The sequence below is a fragment of the Ranitomeya imitator genome, chromosome 8, assembly GCF_032444005.1.
Source record: "Ranitomeya imitator isolate aRanImi1 chromosome 8, aRanImi1.pri, whole genome shotgun sequence".
In the NCBI taxonomy this organism is placed as follows: domain Eukaryota; kingdom Metazoa; phylum Chordata; class Amphibia; order Anura; family Dendrobatidae; genus Ranitomeya; species Ranitomeya imitator.
The window spans coordinates 59,663,747-59,690,597 of record NC_091289.1 but is presented as its reverse complement, the minus strand read 5'-3'; the positions used below and the strand labels follow the sequence as shown (position 1 = coordinate 59,690,597).

Sequence of the window (26,851 nt, the reverse complement as noted above, 5' to 3'; positions counted from 1 at the left end):
GGTTACCTTTGCAGCTGCTGTCCTCTATCAGTGGTCACCAGAAGGTATAACTCCTTCTTAGGAAATACAGTATTTCATTTCTTACCCCAGAAAAAATGCGGATTCTAGATTTCCTAATATGTTTAGAACACACTTACAAAAACTAAAGTGCTTGATGAAGGTGGATCTTTGTGCTCAAGTGACAATCCCTGCTAAGCTTCTTTGTACTAGTAACCCAAGATCCAAATCTACTGATAGATGACATTATTACAAGCAAGCCCTCCATGTCATGAATGACCATCTAGGTGGGGTCTGATGGTTGCCACCATTGATGCTCCTTTATCTACATTTGTGGCGAGATTCTCTGAGGGTGAAGAAGTATATTGTCATCCCTGGTAGTCTTGTTCAATAATTTACATTTATATCAGCTAGGACAATTATGACCCACAGAAAAGCACCAATATGTTTTTTATTTTGTAGCTTTAGGAAAATTAAACGCAACCTTAACAATTGCTAATGCAATTTAATTAGCAAAGACATTGTCAGACACCAATATGTGAAATGCCCCAACAAAGCGATCTGCAACTCAAAGGATGTGTTAAGTTCCAGAGGTTAAAGGTCACTAATGTCACACTTAGATCACAGAATGCCTTTCTGTAAAATCAGCCTCCAGAACTAGAGCTTGATCCTATTAAATTGTAAGCCTTGACATCATCTGAAATAGCACAAAAAAACATTACAGCCCCGATTGCGGCAGGTATAAACTGCTCGGTGAATTGGCCCCTAAGTGTGAATAAGTAAAAAGAATACTAGAGAAGGATGCCACATTTGTCTCAAAAAGTTTCTTATTCCCATCTAGTGTTTTATTTCCTTAGCGTGTGACACCTTTGCTAGGGGGCTACTATAACACTATACATATTGGATGTCTATTGCCAAATATAGTAAATTTTGGCAGGTTCATGGAACAAACTGAATGCCCTTGGTTGCGACCATATGCTTTCAGTGAGCTGGAATAGTGATAAATTCAGTATTTCCATCCTCTTATCATTTTATCTTAGATTAGATGGAAATATACCAGGCTGATGTGCCTCCAATAGCCTATATCAACAGAATCATACTGTGAGAGTATGCTGATTAAAAGGAAGCTAGCATCAGAAAATGACCTGTTATTTAAATCAGATTTTTGGATAACACGTGTTTAAAAAAAATAATGATGTTTTATTTTTCATATAATAATCTCTATTAAAAAAAAAACAGTAATCTTGCAATTTCCCACTTGTCACTGGGGCATTTTTTTTTATTATACTTCCTGTCCTTTCATGAAGAGTTTTCAGCAGACTCGTTATCATCAGAGGCAGGCTTATAATGACAGGTGACACCTGTATACAGAGCTGATAACACGGAATCCTCCAATCACAATAGGCCATTTCACAGCTCTGCCTCCTACCTTATCAATGACCTTCACACTCCTTGCTGATTAGATGCTTCTAACCTATTCCTTGAGAGAAATACCAATGGATGTGGGTGGACTTTTGCCCTACGTGCATAATAAATATATTCCTTTCTTTCTTTTGGCTTAAAATAAAAATACAACATAATGAAAAACTTTCTTGTCTTTTTAATACAAATGTAATCCCTTTTTAATACAAATTGCTTGGGGTTTTCTTTGTACAATTTAAATATTGAATATAAATTACTTTACATATTACATCAATATTTTTTCATTTTAATTGACAGGCAGAGCTGTGTGCAAAGAGAAAGGAATTCAGAGTAATGGGAAGGAAATGGATAAGTCGTTTCAGAAATACTGGGAAAGGTATGAGGAAGGACAAATGAAAGGAGCCACAGGGTAACAGTATTCTGCCACTATGTATGGGGAAAAAACACTGTGGATCGGTTAGACAACCAATTAGATGTCCCACGACAACGCTTTCCACATTGTTGCACTGTACGTGGTTTGCTCCATTAGCTTAAAGCAGAAATATACCCGGTATATCTGACATGTGGCTTTTCCTTCTCAGTGGTTGCAACATAGTAGAAATATATAAATACTGGGCTATGGCGATGAAGGTCACTAAGAATTCAGTCCCATTCCCATGTTTCAGTCTCTGTCCTGCCTCGTGCAATCTGAGCAAAGGAAACCACTTTTTACAAAAATATGTATATATTTATATAAAAAATACAACATAAAGTACATTAAATAAGGTGACAAAATACATCCAGTGAACTCAAGAGTGGCTTTGTGTTCCCCATTCTTTTGTCCCACCACCCCTGAAAATCAGAGGTTTAAACTTAGAAATGTGGCAGTAAGTTCTTTGCTGCTCTCGAAGGAACACAATCCTCCATCTCTGTTGGGAGAAATGTGCAGTGGGAGCAGTGGGTACAGATGGAAAACAGTCTTTTTGTCTCTGTAAAGCACCAGCGGCACCAAGTCCAGAATTTGAATCTTCCGGTCAGAAGTCCATGGACCCCATAGGGGCCAAATTTGGTCTGGCTGTGTATCCTAGGCAAAAATATATAGGTATATTTAGACAGTTGGATTTAACAAACTGGTGAATTCTCCGACAAAGACGATTATTCTAATACACTGGGAAAAAAAAGTGAATAGAATTTACTATATATTACAATATATTAGGAAATATTTTTATGCCCAAAAAAAGACAAAAATATTCTCGAAGTGATACCATTATTGGCTATCCACAAAAATTATATTTGCAGCTTTCAAAGCACAGAGGCTCCTTCTTCGGGCAGGTTTACAAATATGCCTGAAGAAGGAACCACTGTGCTCTGAAAGCTTGAAAATATAATTTTTCCGGTTAGGCAATAAAAGTTTCACTCTTAGAATATTTTTTTTGGGGGGGGCATAAAAAATATTGACATTGATTTTTCTGTCTATTATGGTGCCACAATATAATTTTTCATTGTAAATCAGTATGTTGGGAAACAAATATAGTATGGAAGAGTGCAGGCATCCAGGTTTTCGACAGTTACTGTTTCGCATTTATGAAGTAACAGGATGGTAATCTGTTGAAACCAGAAAGTTCCAAGTCATAGTGAACAATATTATCTGCTTCTGAATCTGGTAGGTTTAGCTGCCATTACTTAAAATGATACAATAGGATCAAACATGCCTAAGGCTGCATATACTATTTGTAGATACTTAGAGATAATCTCATAACTGTTTGTTAATTGTTGAGGAAGAATTAAGGGTTAGTTACTCCATTCTTTTAGCAATTCTTGAAGAAGCTAAAGATTTAAATGATTTCTACGCCATTACAGTATATTTAATCCTTCAAGTTGTTCATTGTTGTAAACCCCATTTCCCAGCACTTTGGAGATTAATATAACATGGTAAAGGGGTTTTCTCATGTTGTATGTTTGGGAGCGCACTGCTCCTCTGCTTCCCAGCATTCTGGTTGCTGGGGACAGTGCGCTCCTGATGATTGACTAGTGGCTTGGTTGCATCGCTGGTCCAAACTGAACGCTCTTCCATGCTGGGAGAAGAGGCAGATTTGCTTCTACAGCATGGGAGAAGCACAGATCCAGCCAGCTTCAGATCGGCACAGGTAGGCTCTACAGTATAGAGCCAGCAAGCTCTAGGAAATGGCCAATCTGAGAATGCGGGCAATCTAGACAGTGAGATGCACACTATAAAATTAAAAATGTAGAGTATTTTTAATAAAAGATAAATTGCTAAGTTGTTTGTATTACAAGTACTTTGCAATTTTACCAATTTAAGAACTTGAGACAACCCCTTATAATAATTGGTAGGTGGGTTCAGGAGGGGGGTATCACATCTTACCTGCTTAGTAACAGATACAAAGAACCATCCTCAGGTCGCTACGTGGTTAGAAGAAGTTTCTGCTCCTTTTTGCCAGGTAGATGCTTAAATTTTCTATTTTTTCGTTTCAGCGGTCGTAGTTGAGACTCCTCTTTCTGAGTTACAGTGGTTGGAGGAGGAGTAGTCACAGGTACTCCTATATTAAACAATCAGGAATGATAAGGATTAGTGTCCATGAAGATGATGGTATCAGCCAAGTCAGGAGCACAATAGTAAGGGATAATAATTACCTGCAACCTTCCTGTGGTCGTTGGCAGTGTGGTGACTTCTTGCAGAGGCAGCGCTTACCGGCTGGCACTTGCACTCCACATGGTCTTCTAATGGAAAAGGGACTTCTACGATATTTTTTAGGTTTCGATGAATCACAATCTTCTTCACCTGTATCAACAGGACAATCATTATTAGGGATCAGAAAACTAAAAAGTGTCAACAAACTATAAAACAATTACCAAACTGCTAGTTATCCACAAGGTGCCATAAACCATTCCTCTGTGTAATTAGTAGAAAGGTCCATTTTACTAAGCTGTCTGTGACCATCCATGGTCCAGGAGGCTCGCATTACACTCAATGACCACACTGCCTATGCAGCAGATCTTTCCATTTCCCAACGGCATGTTCCATCGCCATCACACAAATATCCAGCCAGGAATGTTCCATAAAAAATACTCAACTTTTCCAAAGCACAATGTTTTTCTGGAAAGTACCCCCAACAGTGGGGGGCACATTTGCAGCACAATGGAAGGGACACGTTACAGTGTGGATATACACAATGCAGAGCTGTCCCTCTGGAAATATATTGTGGTCTTTTTACTGGACATTTGTAATAATAAAAAAAACACATCTCATATGTCCGTCAACCTAACAGCTCTGCTTAGCGTTCCACACTGATGGGAAGTTGGCAGCGCGTCAAGTATATCATAGCTTTAATTTTATGGAAATTGGGGAGGGGGATGTTGCATTTGAAGTTGTTTGCTTTGTTTGTTTTTTTCTGTGAATAGTTCAAATTAATTTACACAATAGATTGCAAATTCAGTAACAGATTTCACAATCTCAGGAAATTATACTGTCTCAACAGACATTAGCAATCCATTATTTTACATCAGCGTGTGCACATATATATTAGTCACTAAGACAGATGCAACACCTTGATTTACTAAAAGAGTAAAATGAGAGCCTTAAAAGCCAGGTCACTGAATAGGCTAAAGCCACACATACACATTATACACATTAGATGGCTATTGGTCGAATGATGCTGCAGACGATCGTTTGGTCGCCTCTCCTATACACGCTTAGTTGAGCACTCCTGTGTTCTTTATGAGAAAACCTTTGCCAGACATATCCTATGACGGCTTATCTCAGGAGAACAGAGCGATTGACAGTCTGAAATCGGACTTGCCCAATTGACATCTCACCCAACAATCAATTGTCAAAGGCCTGCATACATATTAGATTGTCGGTGAAGCTGACATTAGTTTACTGTTTATGGGGTCTTAAGAGACTGAGAATAGCAGCAGTGCAGAGTTCGATATGACCAGCAAAGAGTTTCTTGAATCGAAAGCTAATATTATTATTATTTATTATTATAGCGCCATTTATTCCATGGTGCTTTACATGTGTGGAGGGGTATACTTAAAAAACAAAGTTCTGTAATCTTATCAATACAAGTCACGACTGGTACAGAAGGACAGAAGACCCTGCCTGCAAGGGCTCACAATCTACAAGGGATGGGTGAGGATACAGTAAGTGAGGGCAGCGCTGGTTGCTCAGTAGTTTGGTGGTTACTGCAGGTAATAGGCTTGTCGGAAGACGTGGGTCTTCATGTTCCTTTTGAAGGTTCCCATGGTAGGCGAGAGTCTGATATGTTGGCGTAGAGAGTACCAGAGTATGGGGAAGCACAGGAGAAATCTTGTATGCGATTGTGGGAAGAGGTGATGAGAGGGGAGTAGAGAAGGAGATCTTGTGAGGATCAGAGGTTGCGTGGAGAGTAACGGGAGACGAGGTCACAGATATATGGAGGAGACAGGTTGTGGATGGCTTTGTATGTCATGGTTAGGGTTTTGAACTGGAATCTCTGGGCAATGGGGAGCCAGTGAAGGGATTGACAGAGGGGAGAGGCCGAGGAATAGCGGGGGGACGGGTGGATTAGTCGGGCAGCAGTCTTTAGGATAGATTGGAGGGGTGTCTGCTTACTGATGGACAGCAGGGGTGGAGGTGATCACTAGCACCACAATTGGTGCCAAAATTGATCATATAAACATGTGCATTAAAATCATACCCATAAATTTAGGTCACCTGGCCCAAAGTTACCTTGACGTGTCGAATATGTTTGCGAAGTGCCACGCATTTCATGTTCCTGGAGTTGCAACATCCAGAGCATCTCTGCACTTCCACACAAGACGGCTGAACTATAAAGTTAGCATTGGTCGGATCGACCATATTACGAGTGATTTCAAAAACTTCCGTTCTTGTTTTGCACTGTGCGGGCTGAGCTTGTTCAACCTCTGAAAGAAAAGAGACGTAAATCAGTTACACAAAATTCCAAGAGGAAATGTCAATATTCTAAGGCGCAAACGAGGTCACAAAAAACGGTTGTTACATAGTTGTGAAATATGGGTGTCATGTGCAAATGTGCAGTTGCTAAAACATTGGAAGTGTGAATCGATACGTCAATTTGATATGATGATGAAGTGATTTGTTTTCTATAAAATACGTTCATAAAATCGGAATGTCTGATGTCACGGCCTCGTAGTCTCTGAGAAATGGATTAGCCCTGGGTGTCTCCTCACCTAGACTACGAATGACCCGGGAGTGGCTGGAATTGCCCCTAGGCAAGCTTCTTGTTCCATTCCTGCTTAGCTCCTGTACATCCTCCTCGTCATCTATCGGGGGAGACAAAAATGTTATTTCTCATGCAGTTACATTGGTGATTCAAGGTCGGATTGCAAAACACGTTACATCCCATAAAACAAGCAGATTTTTACACAAGAGACACAGTTTGTTTTACCTTTGATTCAAGGTCATTTTACTGTTCACATTTAAAGATGGAGATAAAGGTTTTATTCAGATGAGTGCACCAAAGCTATATTAAAGTCTTAAGGTACCGTCACACTGAACGATATCGCTAGCGATCTGTGACGTTGCAGCGTCCTGGATAGCGATATCGTTCAGTTTGACACGCAGCAGCGATCAGGCCCCTGCTGTGATGTCGTTGGTCGCTGCAGAAAGTCCAGCACTTTATTTCGTCGCTGGACTTCCTGCTGACATCGCTGAATCGGCGTGTGTGACGCCGATTCAGCGATGTCTTTACTGGTAACCAGGGTAAACATCGGGTTACTAAGTGCAGGGCCGCGCTTAGTAACCCGATGTTTACCCTGGTTACCAGCGTAAAAGTAAAAAAAAAAACACTACATACTTACATTCCGCTGTCTGTCCCCGGCGCTCTGCTTCTCTGTACTGGCTGTGAGCGCCGGCCAGCCGGAAAGCAGAGTACAGAGGTGACGTCACCGCTCTGCTTTCCGGCCGCTGTGCTCACAGCCAGACCAGAGAAGCAGAGCGCCGGGGACAGACAGCGGTAGGTAAGTATGTAGTGTTTTTTTTTTTTTACTTTTACGATGGTAACCAGGGTAAACATCGGGTTACTAAGCGCGGCCCTGCGCTTAGTAACCCGATGTTTACCCTGGTTACCGGCATCGTTGGTAGCTGGAGAGCGGTCTGTGTGACAGCTCTCCAGCGACCAAACAGCGACGCTGCAGCGATCAACATCGTTGTCGGTATCGCTGCAGCGTCGCTTAGTGTGACGGTACCTTTACTCATGAAATCACAAGAAACTTGTAATGTGCAACTGTACACATGACGCTCTTGATATAAGAATCATACGAGACTGCTAAACCCTGGACCGACACCAAGTTGTGATATGGGCTGTTCAGATGCGATAATCCCAATTTCTGCTTATCTTTTCCAAACACTATTAAGAGGAATCTGTCACCATCGTTTTGCCATCCCATCTGAAAGCAGCATGATATAGGGGCAGAGACCCTGATTCCAGCGATGTGTCACTTACTGATTTGCTTGATGCAATTTTGATAAAATTGCTGTTTTATCTTCTTCACATCTATCAGTTCTCCAAATGCTAAGCTCTATATAACCCCACCCCCAGTTTTCTGTGTACACTGTGCATAGGCAGAAAGCAGCCAATCAGTGGTTATACAGAGCTCATGAATATGGAGGACTACCTGGCAGCAGGTTTACTAGTCCTCTATGGATAATCTGCTGCTGATTAAACTGTGATTTAATAAAATATCAAGCAGCCCAATAAGTGACACGTTGCTGTAATCAGGATCTCTGTCTCTACATTATGCAGCTCTCAGATTTGGTGGCAATAACCTGGTGACAGGTTCCCTTTAAGAGTTTGTTTCTTTATAAAGTGAATCTGCTGGAATATGGGCAGACAGACTGGTGAACATTATTTGGGCACTTTGCAGCCCAGTAGCTCATCGTCATGCACCAGTTTATGGCTGCTTGCTGTTTTGAAGGTGGAAGTAGGAGCTTGGCCTCTTGGGCCTCTGTTTGGCTGCACAGGCTGCACTCATAGTATGTTTGCCCCTGAGCCAATATAAAAGACTTATGCTTGCTTGATACATGACAAATAGTGATAAGCGAGCATGTTCGGATACGGTGATATCTGAGCATGCTCGGGTGCTAACAGAGTGTCTTCGGCGTGCTCAAAAAATATGTTTGATTTCCCGTGCCTGCCTATTCGACAGCCGCAACATATGCAGGGACTACACTTTTGTTAGGCAATCCCTGCAGGTGTTGCGGCTGTCAAACATGCAGCCGCGAGAAATCAAACATATTTTTCAAGCACTTCAAAGACACTCGGCTAGCACCCGAGCATGCACAGATAACACTTTATCCGTGAAAGTTCGCTCATCACTAATGACAAAACCCAAATGTGGTTCTTTACACTTTTTAGCGATCAAGTGCATATAGCTATACATCTCTTTCATAGGCCTTGATCTCTAACCATCATAAAAGATCTGTGTAAACCACAGCTGCAGAATTAAGGTCATACGCCCCCCCTGGCTGACAATAATAAAACGCCTTTTCATGCTATTTTTGGCAGCCTCTACAAATATGTAGGTAAAAAATGATTGAAACATTTACAAAGGAAAGCATTTCCAAGGGGATGGACTCTGAATGATATCACTGTTTTCCCCAAAACCTGGCCGTAGCGAAAACACGACCTACTGAGAGATTCCATGGAACAACCAGCATGCCTATGTAAGCCCCCAGTTATGTAGACAGCCTGCACTGTAGAGCTAATTAAGGGGGTCCCAGGGGGGCTTATAATTGTTTATGGTAAGATTTCGCCAGCTGACTATTATTCCATTCTGCTCCCATTGGGAAAATACATTTAGGGAACATAATATTACACATTATTGGGACATGAAATGTATGAGCCAGTTGTAGTTTTCAGGGATTTGTGTATGGGTGAAATCACATTCTGTAAATATTTAATAAAAAAAAAGTACATTAAACTGGAATCTTAACCTTTTGCCTTTATGAAACAATGAGACACTGATATTAGGGGTGCAAGAACAAAAACATGGAGTGACGCACTGACATTTAGGGTCCAGCAAGAAAGGTACGCTGACATTTAGGGTCCAGCAAGAAAGGCACGGTGACATTTAGGGTCCAGCAAGAAAGACACGGTGACATTTAGGGTCTAAGTTCAATGATACACTGGCACTTGGGGTCCTAGGATAATGACAAAATGAGTGAGAGTTCTGGCCCGAGAACAATGGTGCGGCGACACTTGGAGCCCCATAATAATGACACCAATGGGCCGAAAACAATGACGCGTAAACAATTGAAAGCCGGGATAAAGACCCACAGACTAACACCAAGTGATCAGGGACAAAGGCTGTCTGACACATGGGGTCACAACATTATTAAGAAAGCATCCCGGTGAGCATCAAAACAGCTGTTTTTTTTGCAGAATGTACACTGAATAAATACTTCAACACAATTCTTAAGATATTTTCTTAAGTCTATTTGGACTTTTAATTCCCTTTTTTATTATTCTAAAGATCATTTTGGCATCACAGAAAGTTTATGTAAAAATGTAACAGTGGGTAAAAATACTATTATTGAACGCATTACAAGCAACACTGTCATAAAAGAGATAACAAACAGTATATATGTCATCACCACATATGACTACAATGAGCCGCCCCGCAGCAGATATCTAGGCAGTTTGCTAATAAATGTCATGTAACTGTACATTACAGTAGTGGAGGTCGAGCAGCCTAAGATGAAGGGTTGTTTAAAGTAAGGGGACAAAAGAGCTACTAAATAACAAGAGATGAATACGCAATTAGGTTCGTTTGCCGATTAATAGCTTCACTTGTGTTTTGTATGAACTCTTTGATGGTGAAAAGTCTCCTCCTGGGAAAGGAATAAGACTAAACAATGGCTATTATTTTACATTTTAGGTAAAACTTAGAAAGCTGTTTCCAAAACAGCTGCTTACCACACCCTGTCTGTATGAGAACACACCAAGGACAAACAGTGAATAGGCCGGGAGGAGACGCTGGGGTCCGGCCGTCCACAGGCACACCACACATATTATTAATTGACCCTGTGTAAGTAGAAACTGATCTGCTATAAATAGTACTGACTCAATTATTATACTACTAGATGGTGGCCCGATTCTAACGCATCGGGTATTCTACAATATGTATGTATGTATGTATGTATATAGCAGCCACATAGTATATAGCACAGGCCACGTAGTATATAGGAGCCATGTAGTATATAGCAGACAAATACTACGTGGCCTGTGCCATATACTATGTGGCTGCTATATACATACATACATATTGTAGAATACCCGATGCGTTAATACAGGCCACACAATATATAACAGTGGCCACGCAGTATATAACACAGCCCAAATAGTATATAACACAGCCCACACAGTATATAGCAGCCACGCAGTATATAACACAGGCGACGTAGTATATAACACAGGCCATGCAGTACATAACAGTGGCCACGTAATATATAGCACAGGCCACACAGTACACAACACAGCCCACATAGTATCTAATACTGGCCACATAGTATATAGCAGTCACGCGGTATATAATGCTGCCCCCGCGGTATATAACACTGCCCCTGTGGTATATAACAGTGCCCACATAGTATCTAACACTGGCCACGTAGTATATAGCATCCACGCGGTATATAACGCAGCCCACGCAGTATATAACACTGCCCACGCGGTATATAACACTGCCAACGTAGTATATAACACTTAAAAAACACAACGTAGTATATAACACTGTTAAAAAAAGATAATTAAAATAAAAAATAGTTATATATTCACCCGCCGGGATCCAGCATAGCTGTCCCTATGCGCGCGGCTACCGCCATCTTCCGTTCCCAGGTTGCATTGCGAAATTACCCAGATGACTTAGCGGTCTCGCGAGACCGCTAAGTCTCTTCTGGGTAATTTCGCAAAGCATCTCTGGGAACGGAAGATGGTGGCAGCCACGAGCGCATCGTCGAACTACGGAAGGTGAGCATAGCAGGTTTTTTGTTTTTTTATTATTTTTAACATTACATCTTTTTACTATTGATGCCGCATAGGCAGCATCAATAGTAAAAAGTTGGGGACACACAGGGTTAATAGCAGCGGTAACAGAGTGCGGTACCCGCGGCCCATTACCGCTGGCATTAACCCTGTGTGAGCGGTGAGTGGAGGGGAGTATGCGGGCGCCGGGCGCTGACTGCAGGGGAGTAGGGAGGGACTAATCAGACTGTGCCCATCGCTGATTGGTCGTGGCAGCCATGACAGGCAGCTGGCGAGACCAATCAGCGACGCGGGATTTCCGTTACGGAAGTTGCAGACAGAAAGACGGAAGTACCCCTTAGACAATTATATATATAGATACGGCCAATCATTATGCGGTGATAACAATAATTGGAAAGTCAATTATGGCAGTTTTAGAGACCCCGCAGAGGAAATCTCCTATATAGAACATTTGTATGTAGCAAATAGCAGACATTTGAGGATTTTTTCATATGTTGTAACCTATTCATAGGTTTGGCCATCAATCAGACTACTGTTGATCGTGGTGTCCGGTTCGCTCCCTCCAAGAAGTTCTCAGCTTATGCTCAAGCGCACACAGATTGGTATATAAACTCTTAAGCCACCGTGAACTAATCATATAGCCTGCAGCCATCTTTGTCAGCTCTCTCATACACAGGGGCATTCGTTTGGCCAAGGGTTCTTTATGGGCTCAGTCAGTAGGCCATATAAATTGGACTGAGATTGGACTCCCGTGGGTCAGTAAGCCGTATAAACTGGACTGAGATCGGAATCCCGTGGGTCAGCAGGCCGTATAAACTGGACTGAGATCGGAATCCTGTGAGTCAGCAGGCCGTATATACTGGACTGAGATCGGAATCCTGTGAGTCAGCAGGCCGTATATACTGGACTGAGATCGGAATCCTGTGAGTCAGCAGGCCGTATATACTGGACTGAGATCGGAATCCCGTGGGTCAGCAGGCTGTATAAACTGGACTGAGATCAGAATCCCATGGATCAGCAGGCCGTATAAACTGGACTGAGATCGGAATCCTGTGGGTCAGCAGGCTGTATATACTGGACTGAGTTCGGAATCCAGTGGGTCAGTAGGCCATATAAATTGGACTGAGATCGGAATCCCGTGGGTCAGCAGGCCATATAAACTGGACTGAGATCGGAATCCTTTGTGTCAGTAGGCCGTATAAACTGGACTGAGATCGGAATCCTGTGGGTCAGTAGGCCATATAAACTGGACTGAGATCGTAATCCCGTGGGTCAGTAGGCCGTATAAATTGGACTGAGATTGGAATCCCATGGGTCAGCAGACCAAATGAACTGGACTGAGATTGTAATCCCATGGGTCAGTAGGCCGCGTAAACTGGACTGAGATTGGAATCCCATGGGTCAGCAGACCAAATGAACTGGACTGAGATCGTAATCCCATGGGTCAGTAGGCCGTATAAACTGGGCTGAGATCGGAATCCCGTGGGTCAGTAGGCATTATAAACTGGGCTGAGATCGGAATCCCGTGGGTCAGTAGGCCGTATAAACTGGACTGAGATCGGAATCCTGTGGGTCAGTAGGCCGTATAAATTGGACTGAGATTGGAATCCCATGTGTCAGTAGGCCATATAAATTGGACTGAGATTGGAATCCTGTGGGTCAGTAGGCTGTATTATCTGGACTGAGATCGTAATCCTGTGTGTCAGTAGGCCGTATAAACTGGACTGAGATCATGCCAATCGACATCTACCCCAACAATCAGTTGTCCGAGGCCCCCATACACATTGAACTATTGGCCAAACCTATCAATAATGGTGGGTTGGTCCAATATTAGGCAGCATGGTGGCTCAGTGGTTAGCACTTATGCTTTGCAGCGATGGGGCCCTGAGTTCATATCCCACTAAGGATAGTATCTGCAAAGAGTTTATATGTTCACACCGTGTTTGCATAGGTTTCCTCTGGGTAATCTGATTTCGTTCTACACACTGATGGGAATTCAGATTTTGAGCCCTAATGTGGACAGTTGTGATGATGATGTTTGTGAATGGGGACTATGTAAAAGAGTATTTAAATAAATAATATGTAAGGGCTGTAGACTTTATACAGAACCTCAAAACACAGTACCAAAAAAAATTAATGGCACAAGGAATGTAAAATCAAACAAATTTTATTAATCAACAAATAACAAGTATCATAAATACCTATCCATATGACAAGCATGTAACGGTATATTACCTGTGATGTGCCCACGTCCTAGTACGCGACCCACCCCGACATGCGTTTCGCCAGTTCTCGCCCCCGGAAGAAGAACTGGTGAAACGCGCGTCGGGGTGGGTCCCGTACTAGGACGTGGGCACATCACAGGTTATATACCGTTACATGCTTGTCATATGGACGCTAAGGCACCATCCAGGTAGTGAGTCAAGCACATAGGTATTTTCCCTTGGCTTTCCTGCCACTTAGGCTTGTGCCAGTGGCATCAATTAAGTGCAGTACTGAGAGGTTTATGTGTTTTGATATATCACGCTGCATTTTTGCCTGTTGCATACATGTATGGCATCTGATGTGATTTGTGCCTTACTCCTAGTAGCCTCTAGTTGTGGTTTGAGGTACCTAGGTATTTATGATACTTGTTATTTGTTGATTAACCCCTTCCCGACCCATGACGCCACGTAGGCGTCATGAAAGTCGGTGCCATTCCGACCCATGACGCCTATGCGGCGTCATGGAAAGATCGCGTCCCTGCAGGCCGGGTGAAAGGGTTAACTCCCATTTCACCCGATCTGCAGGGACAGGGGGAGTGGTAGTTTAGCCCAGGGGGGGTGGCTTCACCCCCTCGTGGCTACGATCGCTCTGATTGGCTGTTGAAAGTGAAACTGCCAATCAGAGCGATTTGTAATATTTCACCTATTATAACGGGTGAAATATTACAATCCAGCCATGGCCGATGCTGAAATATCATCGGCCATGGCTGGAAATACTAGTGTGCCCCCACCCCACCCCTCCGATCTGGCCGGTACACTGCTCCGGCTCCCCTCCGTCCAGTGCTCCGCTCCCCCCCGTGCTCTTGTCCGCTCCCCCCGTGCTCCAATCACCCCCCCGTGCTCCAATCACCCCCCCTGCACTCCGATCCACCCCCCCGGTGCTCCGTTCCACCCCCCCGTGCTCCGTTCCACCCCCCCGTGCTCCATTCCAGCCCCCCCGTGCTCCGTTCCACGCCCCCGTGCTCCGTTCCACCCCTCCCGCACTCCGATTCCCCCCCCGTGCTCCGATCCCCTCCCCGTGGTCCCCCCCCACCCCATCATACTTACCGATCCAGCCGGGGTCCCGTCCGTCTTCTCCCTGGGCGCCGCCATCTTCCAAAATGGCGGGCGCATGCGCAGTGCGCCCGCCGAATCTGCCGGCCGGCAGATTCGTTCCAAAGTGCATTTTGATCACTGAGATATAATCTATCTCAGTGATCAAAATAAAAAAAATAATAAATGACCCCCCCCTTTGTCACCCCCATAGGTAGGGACAATAAAAAAATAAAGACATTTTTTTTTTTCCACTAATGTTAGAATAGGGTTAGGGGTAGGGTTAGGGTTAGGGCTAGGGGTAGGGCTAGGGTTAGGGGTAGGGTTAGGGGTAGGGTTAGGGGTAGGGTTAGGGTTAGGGTTAGGGTTAGGGCTAGGGGTAGGGTTAGGGCTAGGGTTAGGGTTTCGGTATGTGCACACGTATTCTGGTCCTCTGCGGATTTTTCCGCTGCGGATTTGATAAATCCACAGTGCTAAACCGCTGCGGATTTATGGCGGATTTACCGCGGTTTTTCTGCGCATTTCACTGCGGTTTTACAACTGCGATTTTCTATTGGAGCAGTTGTAAAACCGCTGCGGAATCCGCACAAAGAAGTGACATGATGCGGAATGTAAACCGCTGCGTTTCCGTGCAGTTTTTCCGCAGCATGGGCACAGCGATTTTTGTTTCCCGTAGGTTTACATTGAACTGTAAACTCATGGGAAACTGCTGCGGATCCGCAGCGTTTTCCGCAGCGTGTGCACATACCTTTAGAATTAGGCTATGTGCACACGGTGCGGATTTGGCTGCGGATCCGCAGCAGTGTTCAATCAGGTTTACAGTACCATGTAAACATATGAAAAACCAAATCCGCTGTGCCCATGGTGCGGAAAATACCACGCGGAAACGCTGCGTTGTATTTTCCGCAGCATGTCAATTCTTTGTGCGGATTCCGCAGCGTTTTACACCTGTTCCTCAATAGGAATCCGCAGGTGAAATCCGCACAAAAAACACTGGAAATCCGCGGAAACGCAGTGCCTTTTACCCGCGGATTTTTCAAAAATGGTGCGAAAATATCTCACACGAATCCGCAACGTGGGCACATAGCCTTAGGGTTAGGGTTGGAATTAGGGTTGTGGTTATGGTTAGGGGTGTGTTGGGGTTAGGGTTGTGGTTAGGGGTGTGTTGCGGTTAGGGTTGTGTTTAGGGTTATGGCTACAGTTGGGATTAGGGTTAGGGGTGTGTTGGGGTTAGTGTTGGAGGTAGAATTGAGGGGTTACCACTGTTTAGGCACATCAGGGGTCTCCAAACGCAACATGGCGCCACCATTGATTCCAGCCAATCTCGTATTCAAAAAGTCAAATGGTGCTCCCTCACTTCCGAGCCCTGACGTGTGCCCAAACAGTGGTTTACCCCCACATATGGGGTACCAGCATACTCAGGACAAACTGCGCAACAATTACTGGGGTCCAATTTCTCCTGTTACCCTTGTGAATCAAAAAAAATGCTTGCTAAAACATAATTTTTGAGGAAAGAAAAATGATTTTTTATTTTCACGGCTCTGCGTTGTAAACGTCTGTGAAGCACTTGGGGGTTCAAAGTGCTCACCACATATCTAGATAAGTTCCTTGGGGGGTCTAATTTCTAAAATGGGGTCACTTGTGGGGGTTTCTACTGTTTAGGCACACCAGGGGCTCTGCAAACGCAACGTGACACCCGCAGACCATTCCATCAAAGTCTGCATTTCAAAAGTCACTACTTCCCTTCTGAGCCCCGACGTGTGCCCAAACAGTGGTTTACCCCCACTCATGGGGTATCAGCGTACTCAGGAGAAACTGGACAACAACTTTTGGGGTCCAATTTCTCCTGTAACCCTTGGGAAAATAAAAAATTCTGGGCTAAATAATTATTTTTGAGGAAAGAAAACGTATTTATTATTTTCACGGCTCTGCATTATAAACTTCTATGAAGCACTTGGGGGTTCAAAGTGCTCACCACACATCTAGATAAGTTCCTTTCGGGGTCTAGTTTCCAAAATGGGGTCACTTGTGGGGGGTTTCTACTGTTTAGGCACATCAGGGGCTCTGCAAACGCAACGTGACGCCCGCAGAGCATTCCATCAAAGTCTGCATTTCAAAACGTCACTACTTCAATTCCAAGCCCCGGCATGTGCCCAAACAGTAGTTTACCCCCACATATGGGGTATCACCGTACTCAGGAGAAACTGGACAACAAATATTGGGGTCAAATTTCTCCTGTTACCCTTGGGAAAATTAAAAAATTCTGGGCTAAATAATTATTTTTGAGGAAAGAAAACGTATTTATTATTTTCACGGCTCTGCATTATAAACTTCTATGAAGCGCTTGGGGGTTCAAAGTGCTCACCACACATCTAGATAAGTTCCTTTCGGGGTCTAGTTTCCAAAATGCGGTCACTTGTTGGGGGTTTCTACTGTTAAGCCACATCAGGGGCTCTGCAAACGCAACATGACGCCCACAGAGCATTCCATCAAAGTCTGCATTTCAAAACGTCACTACTTCACTTCCGAGCCTCGGCATGTGCCCAAACAGTGGTTTACCCCCACATATGGGGTATCAGCGTACTCAGGAGAAACTGGACAACAACTTTTGGGGTCCAATTTCTTCTGTAACCCTTGGGAAAATAAAAAATTCTGGGCTAAATAACTATTTTTGAGGAAAGAAAACGTATTTATTATTTTCACGGCTCTGCATTATAAACTTCTATGAAGCACTTGGGGGTTCAAAGTGCTCACCACACATCTAGATAAGTTCCTTTGGGGGTCTAGTTTCCAAAATGGGGTCACTTGTGGGGGGTTTCTACTGTTAAGCCACATCAGGGGCTCTGCAAACGCAACGTGACGCCCACAGAGCATTCCATCAAAGTCTGCATTTCAAAACGTCACTACTTCACTTCCGAGCCCCGACATGTGCCCAAACAGTGATTTACCCCCACATATGGGGTATCATCGTACTCAGGAGAAACTGGACAACAACTTTTGGGGTCAAATTTCTCCTGTTACCCTTGGGAAAATAAAAAATTGCAGGCTAAAAGATCATTTTTGAGAAAATAATTTTTTTTTTTTTTCATGGCTCTGCGTTATAAACTTCTGTGAAGCACTTGGGGGTTCAAAGTCCTCACCACACATCTAGATTAGTTCCTTTGGGGGTCTAGTTTCCAAAATGGTGTCATTTCTGGGGGATCTCCAATATTTAGGCACACAGGGGCTCTCCAAACGTGACATGGTGTCCGCTAATGATTGGAGCTAATTTTCCATTTAAAAAGCCAAATGGCGTGCCATCCCTTCCGAGCCCTGCCGTGCGCCCAAACAGTGGTTTACCCCCACATATTGGGTATCTGCGTACTCAGGACAAACAGGACAACAATATTTGGGGTCCAATTTCTCCTATTATCCTTGGCAAAATAGGAAATTCCAGGCTAAAAAATCATTTTTGAGGAAAGAAAAATTATTTTTTATTTTCATGGCTCTGCGTTATAAACTTCTGTGAAGCACCTGGGGGTTTAAAGTGCTCAATATGCATCTAGATAAGTTCCTTGGGGGGTCTAGTTTCCAAAATGGGGTCACTTGTGGGGGAGCTCCAATGTTTAGGCACACAGGGGCTCTCCAAACGCGACATGGTGTCCGCTAACAATTGGAGCTAATTTTCCATTCAAAAAGTCAAATGGCGCGCCTTCCCTTCCGAGCCCTGCCGAGTGCCCAAACAGTGGTTTACCCCCACATATGAGGTATCGACGTACTCGGGAGAAATTGCCCAACAAATTTTATGATCCATTTTACCCTACTGCCCATGTGAAAATGAAAAAATTGAGGCGAAAAGAATTTTTTTGTGAAAAAAAAGTACTTTTTCATTTTTACAGATCAATTTGTGAAGCACCTGAGGGTTTAAAGTGCTCACTAGGCATCTAAATAAGTTCCTTGGGGGGTCTAGTTTCCAAAATGGGGTCACTTGTGGGGGAGCGCCAATGTTTAGGCACACAGGAGCTCTCCAAACGCGACATGGTGTCCGCTAACGATGGAAATAATTTTTCATTCAAAAAGTCAAATGGCGCTCCTTCCCTTCCGAGCCTTACCATGTGCCCAAACAGTGGTTTACCCCCACATGTGAGGTATTGGTGTACTCAGGAGAAATTGCCCAACACATTTTAGGATCCATTTTATCCTGTTGCCCATGTGAAAATGAAAAAATTGAGGCTAAAAGAATTTTTTTGTGAAAAAAAAGTACTTTTTCATTTTTACGGATTAATTTGTGAAGCACCTGGGGGTTCAAAGTGCTCACTATGCATCTAGATAAGTTCCTTGGGGCGTCTAGTTTCCAAAATGGGGTCACTTGTGGGGGAGCTCCAATTTTTAGGCACACGGGGGCTCTCCAAACGTGACATGGTGTCCGCTAAAGAGTGGAGCCAATTTTTGATTCAAAAAGTCAAATGGCGCTCCTTCCCTTCCAAGCCCTGCCGTGCGCCCAAACAGTGGTTTACCCCCACATATGAGGTATCAGCGTACTCAGGACAAATTGGACAACAAATTTCGTGGTTCAGTTTCTCCTTTTACCATTGGGAAAATAAAAAAATTGTTGCTAAAAGATAATTTTTGTGACTAAAAAGTTAAATGTTCATTTTTTCCTTCCATGTTGCTTCTGCTGCTGTGAAGCACCTGAAGGGTTAATAAACTTCTTGAATGTGGTTTTGAGTACCTTGAGGGGTGCAGTTTTTAGAATGGTGTCACTTTTGGGTATTTTCAGCCATATAGACCCCTCAAACTGACTTCAAATGTGAGGTGGTCCCTAAAAAAAATGGTTTTGTAAATTTCGTTGTAAAAATGACAAATCGCTGGTCAAATTTTAACCCTTATAACTTCCTAACAAAAAAAAATTTTGTTTCCAAAATTGTGCTGATGTAAAGTAAACATGTGGGAAATGTTATTTATTAACTATTTTGTGTCACATATCTCTCTGGTTTAACAGAATAAAAATTCAAAATGTGAAAATTGCGAAATTTTCAAAATTTTTGCCAAATTTCCGTTTTTATCACAAATAAACGCAGTATTTATTGACCTAAATTTACCACTAACATGAAGCCCAATATGTCACGAAAAAACAATCTCAGAACCGCTAGGATCCGTTGAAGCGTTCCTGAGTTATTACCTCATAAAGGGACACTGGTCAGAATTGCAAAAAACGGCAAGGTCTTTAAGGTCAAAATAGGCTGGGTCATGAAGGGGTTAATAAAATTTGTTTGATTTTACATTCCTTGTGCCATTAATTTTTTTTGGCACTGTGTTTTGAAGTATCTTCACGGAATGTGACCAAGTATTTTGGCTTAGGTCATTTGGATTAATATGTATGCATTTATACAGAACCTGTACACTGCTATGTGCTTCTGAGCATAATCTTCTGCTTCTTGGTTTGAATAATCAGTGGGGGGTCTAAACACTTGGACCCCACAATGATCAACTCTGCGGAACAAGGACTACAACATCTCAAAAACAATTTACAAGTTTAGCTACCCTTTAGATTGCAATTCTAAGGGCTAATAACAATTTCCAGAATATTCCAATTATTATACTGCCCTATCCATGTCGGATAGTCATACAAACTCAATGAAATCATGGGTTTTAGTTTACATGATATAAAACAAATGATAAAATTCTACTAGATCTTATTGTGGTGCCAGAAATTATTGTGAGAAAATGAGAGTATGGCGAGGTGGAACATCACAAATGACGCTGACATGTTCAAGACACGTTAAGAGAAAGATAAGCTAGGGTTATAATGTAACGTCCATACTCTGTACCTAAGTACCCTGGTAAGGTAAAGTGGTTTATTGGCTTGTCAGCCAGTAGCCAGGACATGTGCCCTATCTGCACCCTACTGGTTACTCCCCTGGCATAAGAATTGCTATTGTATCAATATCCATAATTTATTAATTGGCAATTGCCCAGTGAAAATGGCCCTTTAGACCAGAGGTCCCCAACTCCAGTCCTCAAGGCCCACCAACATGTCATGTTTTCAGGATTTCCTTGGTTTTGCCCAGGTAATAATTGCATCACCTGTGCAATGCAAAGGAAATCCTGAAAACATGACCTGTTGGTGGGCCTTGAGGACTGGAGTTGGGGACCTCTGCTTTAGACAATATGCACAACCGAAAGTTCCCCAATCCAAATGTATATGCCCCCTCTATGACACCATACGTCAAGTCCCATCATTTCTTGCCGGATTCTCAGTGGCATTGCCACGCTGATGTGCTTAGGGGGTATTAATAGCACATACAGCTGCCACAGCTGGACCCAGTCTGGAAGTGAGAGGGTGGGCTGCACGAATGGGGAGGGGGGCAAGGAATTCTTTTCAAGCACAAGCCAGAGTTTGAGACTGGCGCATCAGACAAAGAGGGGAAGTTGTGTCCAGACACAGATAGCGGAGTGCAGGGGTCTGACGTGCGCAGGGAGACAATAACAAGGAGGTCACAGCACAGAACACCAAAGACCAGTGGACTGCAAACAGGTCCTCCTGGCAGGACTTCATGCACACTCGGGCCAGCTCTACGTGTTATGGCCATTAACCCCTACACTAAGGTGAAAACTAGTCCCCAAACATATCTGCATTATAACCGAGGCCAGTACATTCCTGTATGTTTAACACTGCACATTGTAACTTGCAAATAATTGTAGGCACCTGATTCCTAGAGATATTCATGCACTGACATGCTGATAAAAAGCGAATAACACATAGTATGTACAGAAGACAACTGAATTATGGCTAATGTCAACATTAGCAGCCCGTTATGAAAAATTCACAGAATAATAATCCCAAGGTTCTCCAGGGATGTGGCCAGCAATGTCTACACTGGAGCTCCTCATCCTCATCAATGCATAGATCAGGATGCTCAAGAAGACTAAAACGGTTGAACGCAACTTTAATACTCATGGCCTATTCTTAGGCTAGGTCATCAATTCCAGACCAGTGGGGCGCAACCCCTGACACCCCACCGATCAGCTGTTCCCAGTGCCGGTGGATGTGATCAGATCCACGCCTATTCATTTCAGTAGGGGCAGATGTGCAGTACCCAGCTGCAGCTACTATACAGGTGACAAAGCTTTGCTCATCAGCTCTGCATCTGATCACATCTGCCGGCACCGGGAACAGTGGATCGGTAGGGTGTTGCGCTGCACTGATCTAGTATTGATGACCTATCAAAAGGATAAGCCATCAATATTAAAGTCCTAGACAACCTTATTAACTATAAATGCAACTTAAATCAACATATCAACTCTAGGACAACATTTTTTAATGCCAACTATAACATGCGTCTTCATTGTAACAGACAGCCTTAATGGGAATCTGCCACTTGGTTTCAGTTGATGAATTAGTGACAGAGGCTCTGATTCTAGCACTGTATTACATATATCTCATCAATGATTACAGCCTGAAGACTAAATTCAGCCAAAGCCACTGATCTTGGTGCAGAATGCTGACAGTCTAATATGTATTGGGACCATCCTGACTCTCCCCCGACATATGAATTCGGGGGACAGAAGGATCCAGCCTGGTGAATTTAAATGGATGATCCTTTCGTTCAGCTCAGAGATAAGCCAGTGTCAGATAATTCTGGCTGTACCTCTCTCATAGAGAAGATAGGCGCGCCCAGTTGAGTCGAGCACATTTATATGGAGGGGAATCTGGAGAGATATCGGTCGCCTCTCTGAATGTGTATGGGGGCCTCTTGGGTCCTCATGTTCTTGAGCTGTGCCTCATAGATACTCCCCGTATACTGTACACAGGGAAATAACTGTCAATCAATGGTGAATGGGAGGAGGAAGCGAACTCAGCAGTGAGCGTACAAAATGGGGAAGACTCCATCACAGAGGAAAATAACCAAGGATTTCATAAAATTAAGTAATACAGCGCTGGACTCAAGGTCTTAGCTGCTACTTATGTTGCCCCTCGATAGGGAAGCTTAAACCTTGTGACAGATTTCCCGTAAAACTCAAGCACAGCATCATCAGACACAATTCTGTAGAGATTTACCTACGGATTCTATCTGCAGCAACCTTCTTATATCTGCTATAGACTTGACTGATCCTCCTGTAATTTTCTCATACATGTCACTCGGAATGGGGTCCCCCTGTTAAGTAAATAGATCACAATTATTCTACAATCACATTAGAAAAAAAACGTTAATATGTGAGATGGATGATACCAGAATATTGACCACATTAATTGACTCATCCAACACTACAGACCATGCCAGTATACACCATTTACTTCTTCATCGTGGTTGTGCCCATAGTACAGTATATACTGTATTGTTATTATAACCTCAAATGGTTCTCAGTGGATCTCTTAGAAAGATGTTCTGTTACTACCAGGTTTGGACTGGCCCACTGGAGAACAGGAGAATCATCTGGTGGGCCCCTCTCCAAGACTGGACCACCACCCTCTTATATGAGCAGCACAACATACTGGAATCACTATGTACAGACAATGGCGGCGTCTTATTCATTATCAATCTAACCAGTTCATTGTTATATAAATCGGTGATTGAGGATAGTGTCACATTTGCTTGTAGCTGAAAAATCGGGTCCTGGAGTTGGTTACTGGTGGGCCCTTGGTTCCCCAGTCCGACACTGGTTGCTACTCTGCCTCCATTTGGCATTTGATGGATATGGAAGGACGATGCATCAAAGACATTACTATAGACCCTGTGTAAATAGCTGTTATTCTTTTCATACATTCCTGGCTTGTCTTCCTTCCATACCTCCCCATCAGTTTGCACCATTTTATTTACAAAATGAATACATGAACATCGCAGCTGTCATCATTTCCAATGATGCTTTCCAGGTGCGTATGACTGTGTGCACTCTAGGCACGGAGCATTGTAACAGATCAATGTAACAATGGGCAGCGACTCAGTATATACCGCGTCTATTAATGATCATAAGCAACTTGTAGAAATGTATCCAGCCTGCAGGTCAAAAACAAACACCAACAGCCAAATGATGAATTGAGTATATACATTAATGGCAAATAAGTTGTTTATGATTATTACGATCCATCGCAAGATCTGTAAAATTCGGCCATGATGGCTTCATACCAGATTTGATTTGGCTGAATATACCTTGTGTGATGAGGATTTGAAGATTTCAGTTAATTCCTAGGAAACATTTGCAAACCCAAACATTTCATCTCAATTGAATCTTTGCTTTGTACCAATATTAGCACTTTTGAGGGTCTTAGGTGAAACGCAGCAATTTTCAAGCACCACATTTCACAAGACCACTTTATTAAGGTGCTCGTTTCTCACAGAGAGAAAATCCCAACCCAGAGGCTGAACAAGCTAGGACAAAGAAACATTTGGCAGACAACCCTTCTAGGAAAGAAATACTAGGATTGTAGGGAGAGATGCCAGCTATTGTTCTTCATAGAAACTTATTGCCCTGGTGGAGAAAGGTGAAAGAGCTGAACAGGGGGGATAGCGAGATGCTTTGGGGGGGATCCTTGCTAATTGGAGAGAACAGAGAGACTGTTGAGTCTGAAGCGCAGAGGGGCAGACAAAAATGACCTATTTGTTTTGGCCACTGCACCACTCTGCACTACACAGCGAGGATATTCAGAATGATAAGGAGAAGTTGTCATAAAGGACTGGGCTGATTGCGTAGAGATAAATATTTATTGTTTTACGTATATAAATGTACATCCTGGAAAAGAAATGCCATAATGTATTCATCAGAATAAAATATCTCTTAGTTCAAATAATAAAGGTAAAATAAACAAGCAATGAACAAAGAAACAAAGGGGAAGGCTTGAGTAGACAGGAGGTCCAGACAGCCTGACATAAAGCACCTGTATTGGAAGTCGTCCAAAGCACATGCATCATTGCTGCCCCGTGTTTATATTTTGGCAGCTCCATGAGCTATAATTGCTGACAAGATGAGGCGTCTCGCCTACTTTCTGGTGGTTCCAAAGTACAGGAATATATGTTGGGGTGAACTGTGCGCACCCCTAACATCAAAGAGGGTTCTCAGACCACACGCGCAGATGTGTCTTACTAGAGCGGAGAGTAAAATTTCCTTCTATTCTTAGAGGTGACGAACAGCTTGATAAAAGCAATGATGACTGTTCAGGAGTTCTGGTTATGGCACGAAATGACACGGGAACATTAGAAAACGCTCTTCGACATTTATTATTGTGGGTTTTGTAATTGTGACAAGTGTTTATAGGGAAAAAAATATCACCTGAGAAAAACCACATATAGCAGCATATTACACTATCAGTTCTAGTTCTAACAGATAGATGGGGCAGCACGGTGGCGCAGTGGTTAGAACTGCAGCCTTACAGGGCTGGGGTCCTGGGTTGTAAGCCCACCAAGGACAACATCTGCAAGGAGTTTGTATGTTCTCCCCGTGTTTGCGTGGGTTTCCTCCGGGTTCTCTGGTTTCATCTCACACTCCAAAGACATACTGATAGGGAATCTAGATTGTGAGCCCCAACGGGGACAGCGATGATAATGTCTAATGTGCTGTGGAATTAATGGCGCTACATGAGCAAAGCATAATAAATGAATAAATAATTCAGAATTACTACATGAGGAATTCAGCTCTGCTTCATCTGTACAGTATGGACTAGTTTTATGGAATTGACATTTATTATCCGTCCATAGAATAGGTGATAAGTGATCACCACCTCCGCGCCACCACCGTGCCATTTTATATGAACGCCAGTAGCCACCATCCTTATGATGAGTGGGTATCTTAGTCATCTCAGGTGCTGATTTTGGGAGAGCCTACCTTAACTGATGGCATGCCTTTTCAAGTATCTCTGTTTTACAACATACATGTGTATGCCTCCCTCCATGCTGCGCTCTCCCTGCCTGGCAGGCATGTGTGCGTGTTGTAATGTCACCTGCCCTCCTCGCTGTCCCTGAGGCTGCACATACAGCGTGTTCCAGGCAGCTGGCCATATACACACATCCCGCAGTCACTGGTGGCAGGTGCCATGGCACTGTGCGGCCGGGTCACCTCTACAAGTGGCATCCAACATTCCCCATGTCACCACAGTGCCAGTGTTAGTGCCCAGGTGCAACATCAACAGCAATGTTAGTAAAAGGGCTGTGCATAATCAATGTGGTCTCCAGGTAAAACAAGAGTTCACATGTACAGAAACCTGGAATTAATGGTGCTTTAAAAAGATAATATAAAATAATAATAATAATAATTAGTAAATCTGTATAATCAGCCCTCGATACAATGTGACAATTCTCAGTCTGTATACATCTGTCGGATTTGTTCACTATTTTATGTACTAATTAGGAAAACATTCTGATTTCCCAAATCCACAGAGATGGAGATGATGATTGCCACTGTGTGGTGTCAGATTTGTCAAGAATTTGATTTCCATTTGTGATGAATGATCACTAAGAATTTGAAACATTTAGAATTGATTTTCCAGGTAGAAGATTCACTACCTGCCTCTATAGAAAGAAATCAATGACCAATGACAATATAAAGGGGGCTCTGACCCCCAATCCTAAACATTCGGCGGATCTTACCTCAGCACAAACCACATGCAGAAGCCAAATAGACATTAGCAGACCCCCAAGATTCATCCTGTAGTCCAAGGGAGAATGTGTGGGACATGTATATAGCAGCTGTCAGATCTTCTCAGAGAGTGAATAGCAGGGAGGCTGGCACCCTTCCCACAGGGGATACCCCTCCCCAAAAAAACAGGTCCCCTTATTCCAAAGTCTGCAGGCTGGATGTTGTTATAGGTAGAATTATTAAGGTTGTAAATAGAAAGGGAGAAGCAAGATGTGAAAGGTGATAGGTGGCATCAGTATTCCAGCAGGGTGACACAGCCTGTCATGGAGGAGGCTGAGGGCTAGGGTTTCCTTCCACAGCAGATGCCAGGAGCGACCTGAAGCCTCTGGTGCCACTTCTCGGAGTGCAGCTTTCTTTAGTGAAGAGGCGGGTGCTGCTGTGAGGGATGGGCTGGTGCGGATGGAGGGAGGGCGCCTGCAGAGGACTGTGAGGAAAGGTGTGCAGGGTGGGAGGGAGACACTGAGGACACCCATAAATAACAGTGCGGACACGGCACTACTGCACTCATGAGGGAAATCAGTGACAAAT

The 26,851-nt window shown here is 43.4% G+C and overlaps 1 protein-coding gene across 1 annotated transcript; it reads right to left on the bottom strand.

The window, feature by feature from the left end:
* Positions 1-1,577: 1,577 nt before the first annotated feature.
* Positions 1,578-26,851, bottom strand: PDGFB (platelet derived growth factor subunit B). Its single transcript, XM_069737007.1, has 7 exons — positions 26,275-26,851; positions 22,755-22,851; positions 6,607-6,699; positions 6,128-6,321; positions 4,051-4,198; positions 3,782-3,956; positions 1,578-2,482 (listed from the first exon to the last, which is right to left on the bottom strand). The coding sequence occupies exons 1-6, from the start codon at positions 26,329-26,331 to the stop codon at positions 3,820-3,822; spliced, it is 726 nt and encodes a 241-aa protein (XP_069593108.1). The 5' UTR covers positions 26,332-26,851; the 3' UTR covers positions 1,578-2,482; positions 3,782-3,819.

What these genes read in the sequence shown, in the direction of transcription:
- PDGFB (XM_069737007.1), bottom strand. Translation starts at nt 26,331, where the DNA reads ATGAATCTTGGGGGTCTGCTAATGTCTATTTGGCTTCTGCATGTGGTT. An exon ending in GCTGCAGATAGAATCCGTAG is followed by an intron (nt 6,700 to 22,754) that starts GTAAATCTCTAC and finishes CTCCCCCGATAG; the next exon opens with ATGACGAGGAGGATGTACAG. An exon ending in CGACCACAGGAAGGTTGCAG is followed by an intron (nt 3,957 to 4,050) that starts GTAATTATTATC and finishes TGTTTAATATAG; the next exon opens with GAGTACCTGTGACTACTCCT.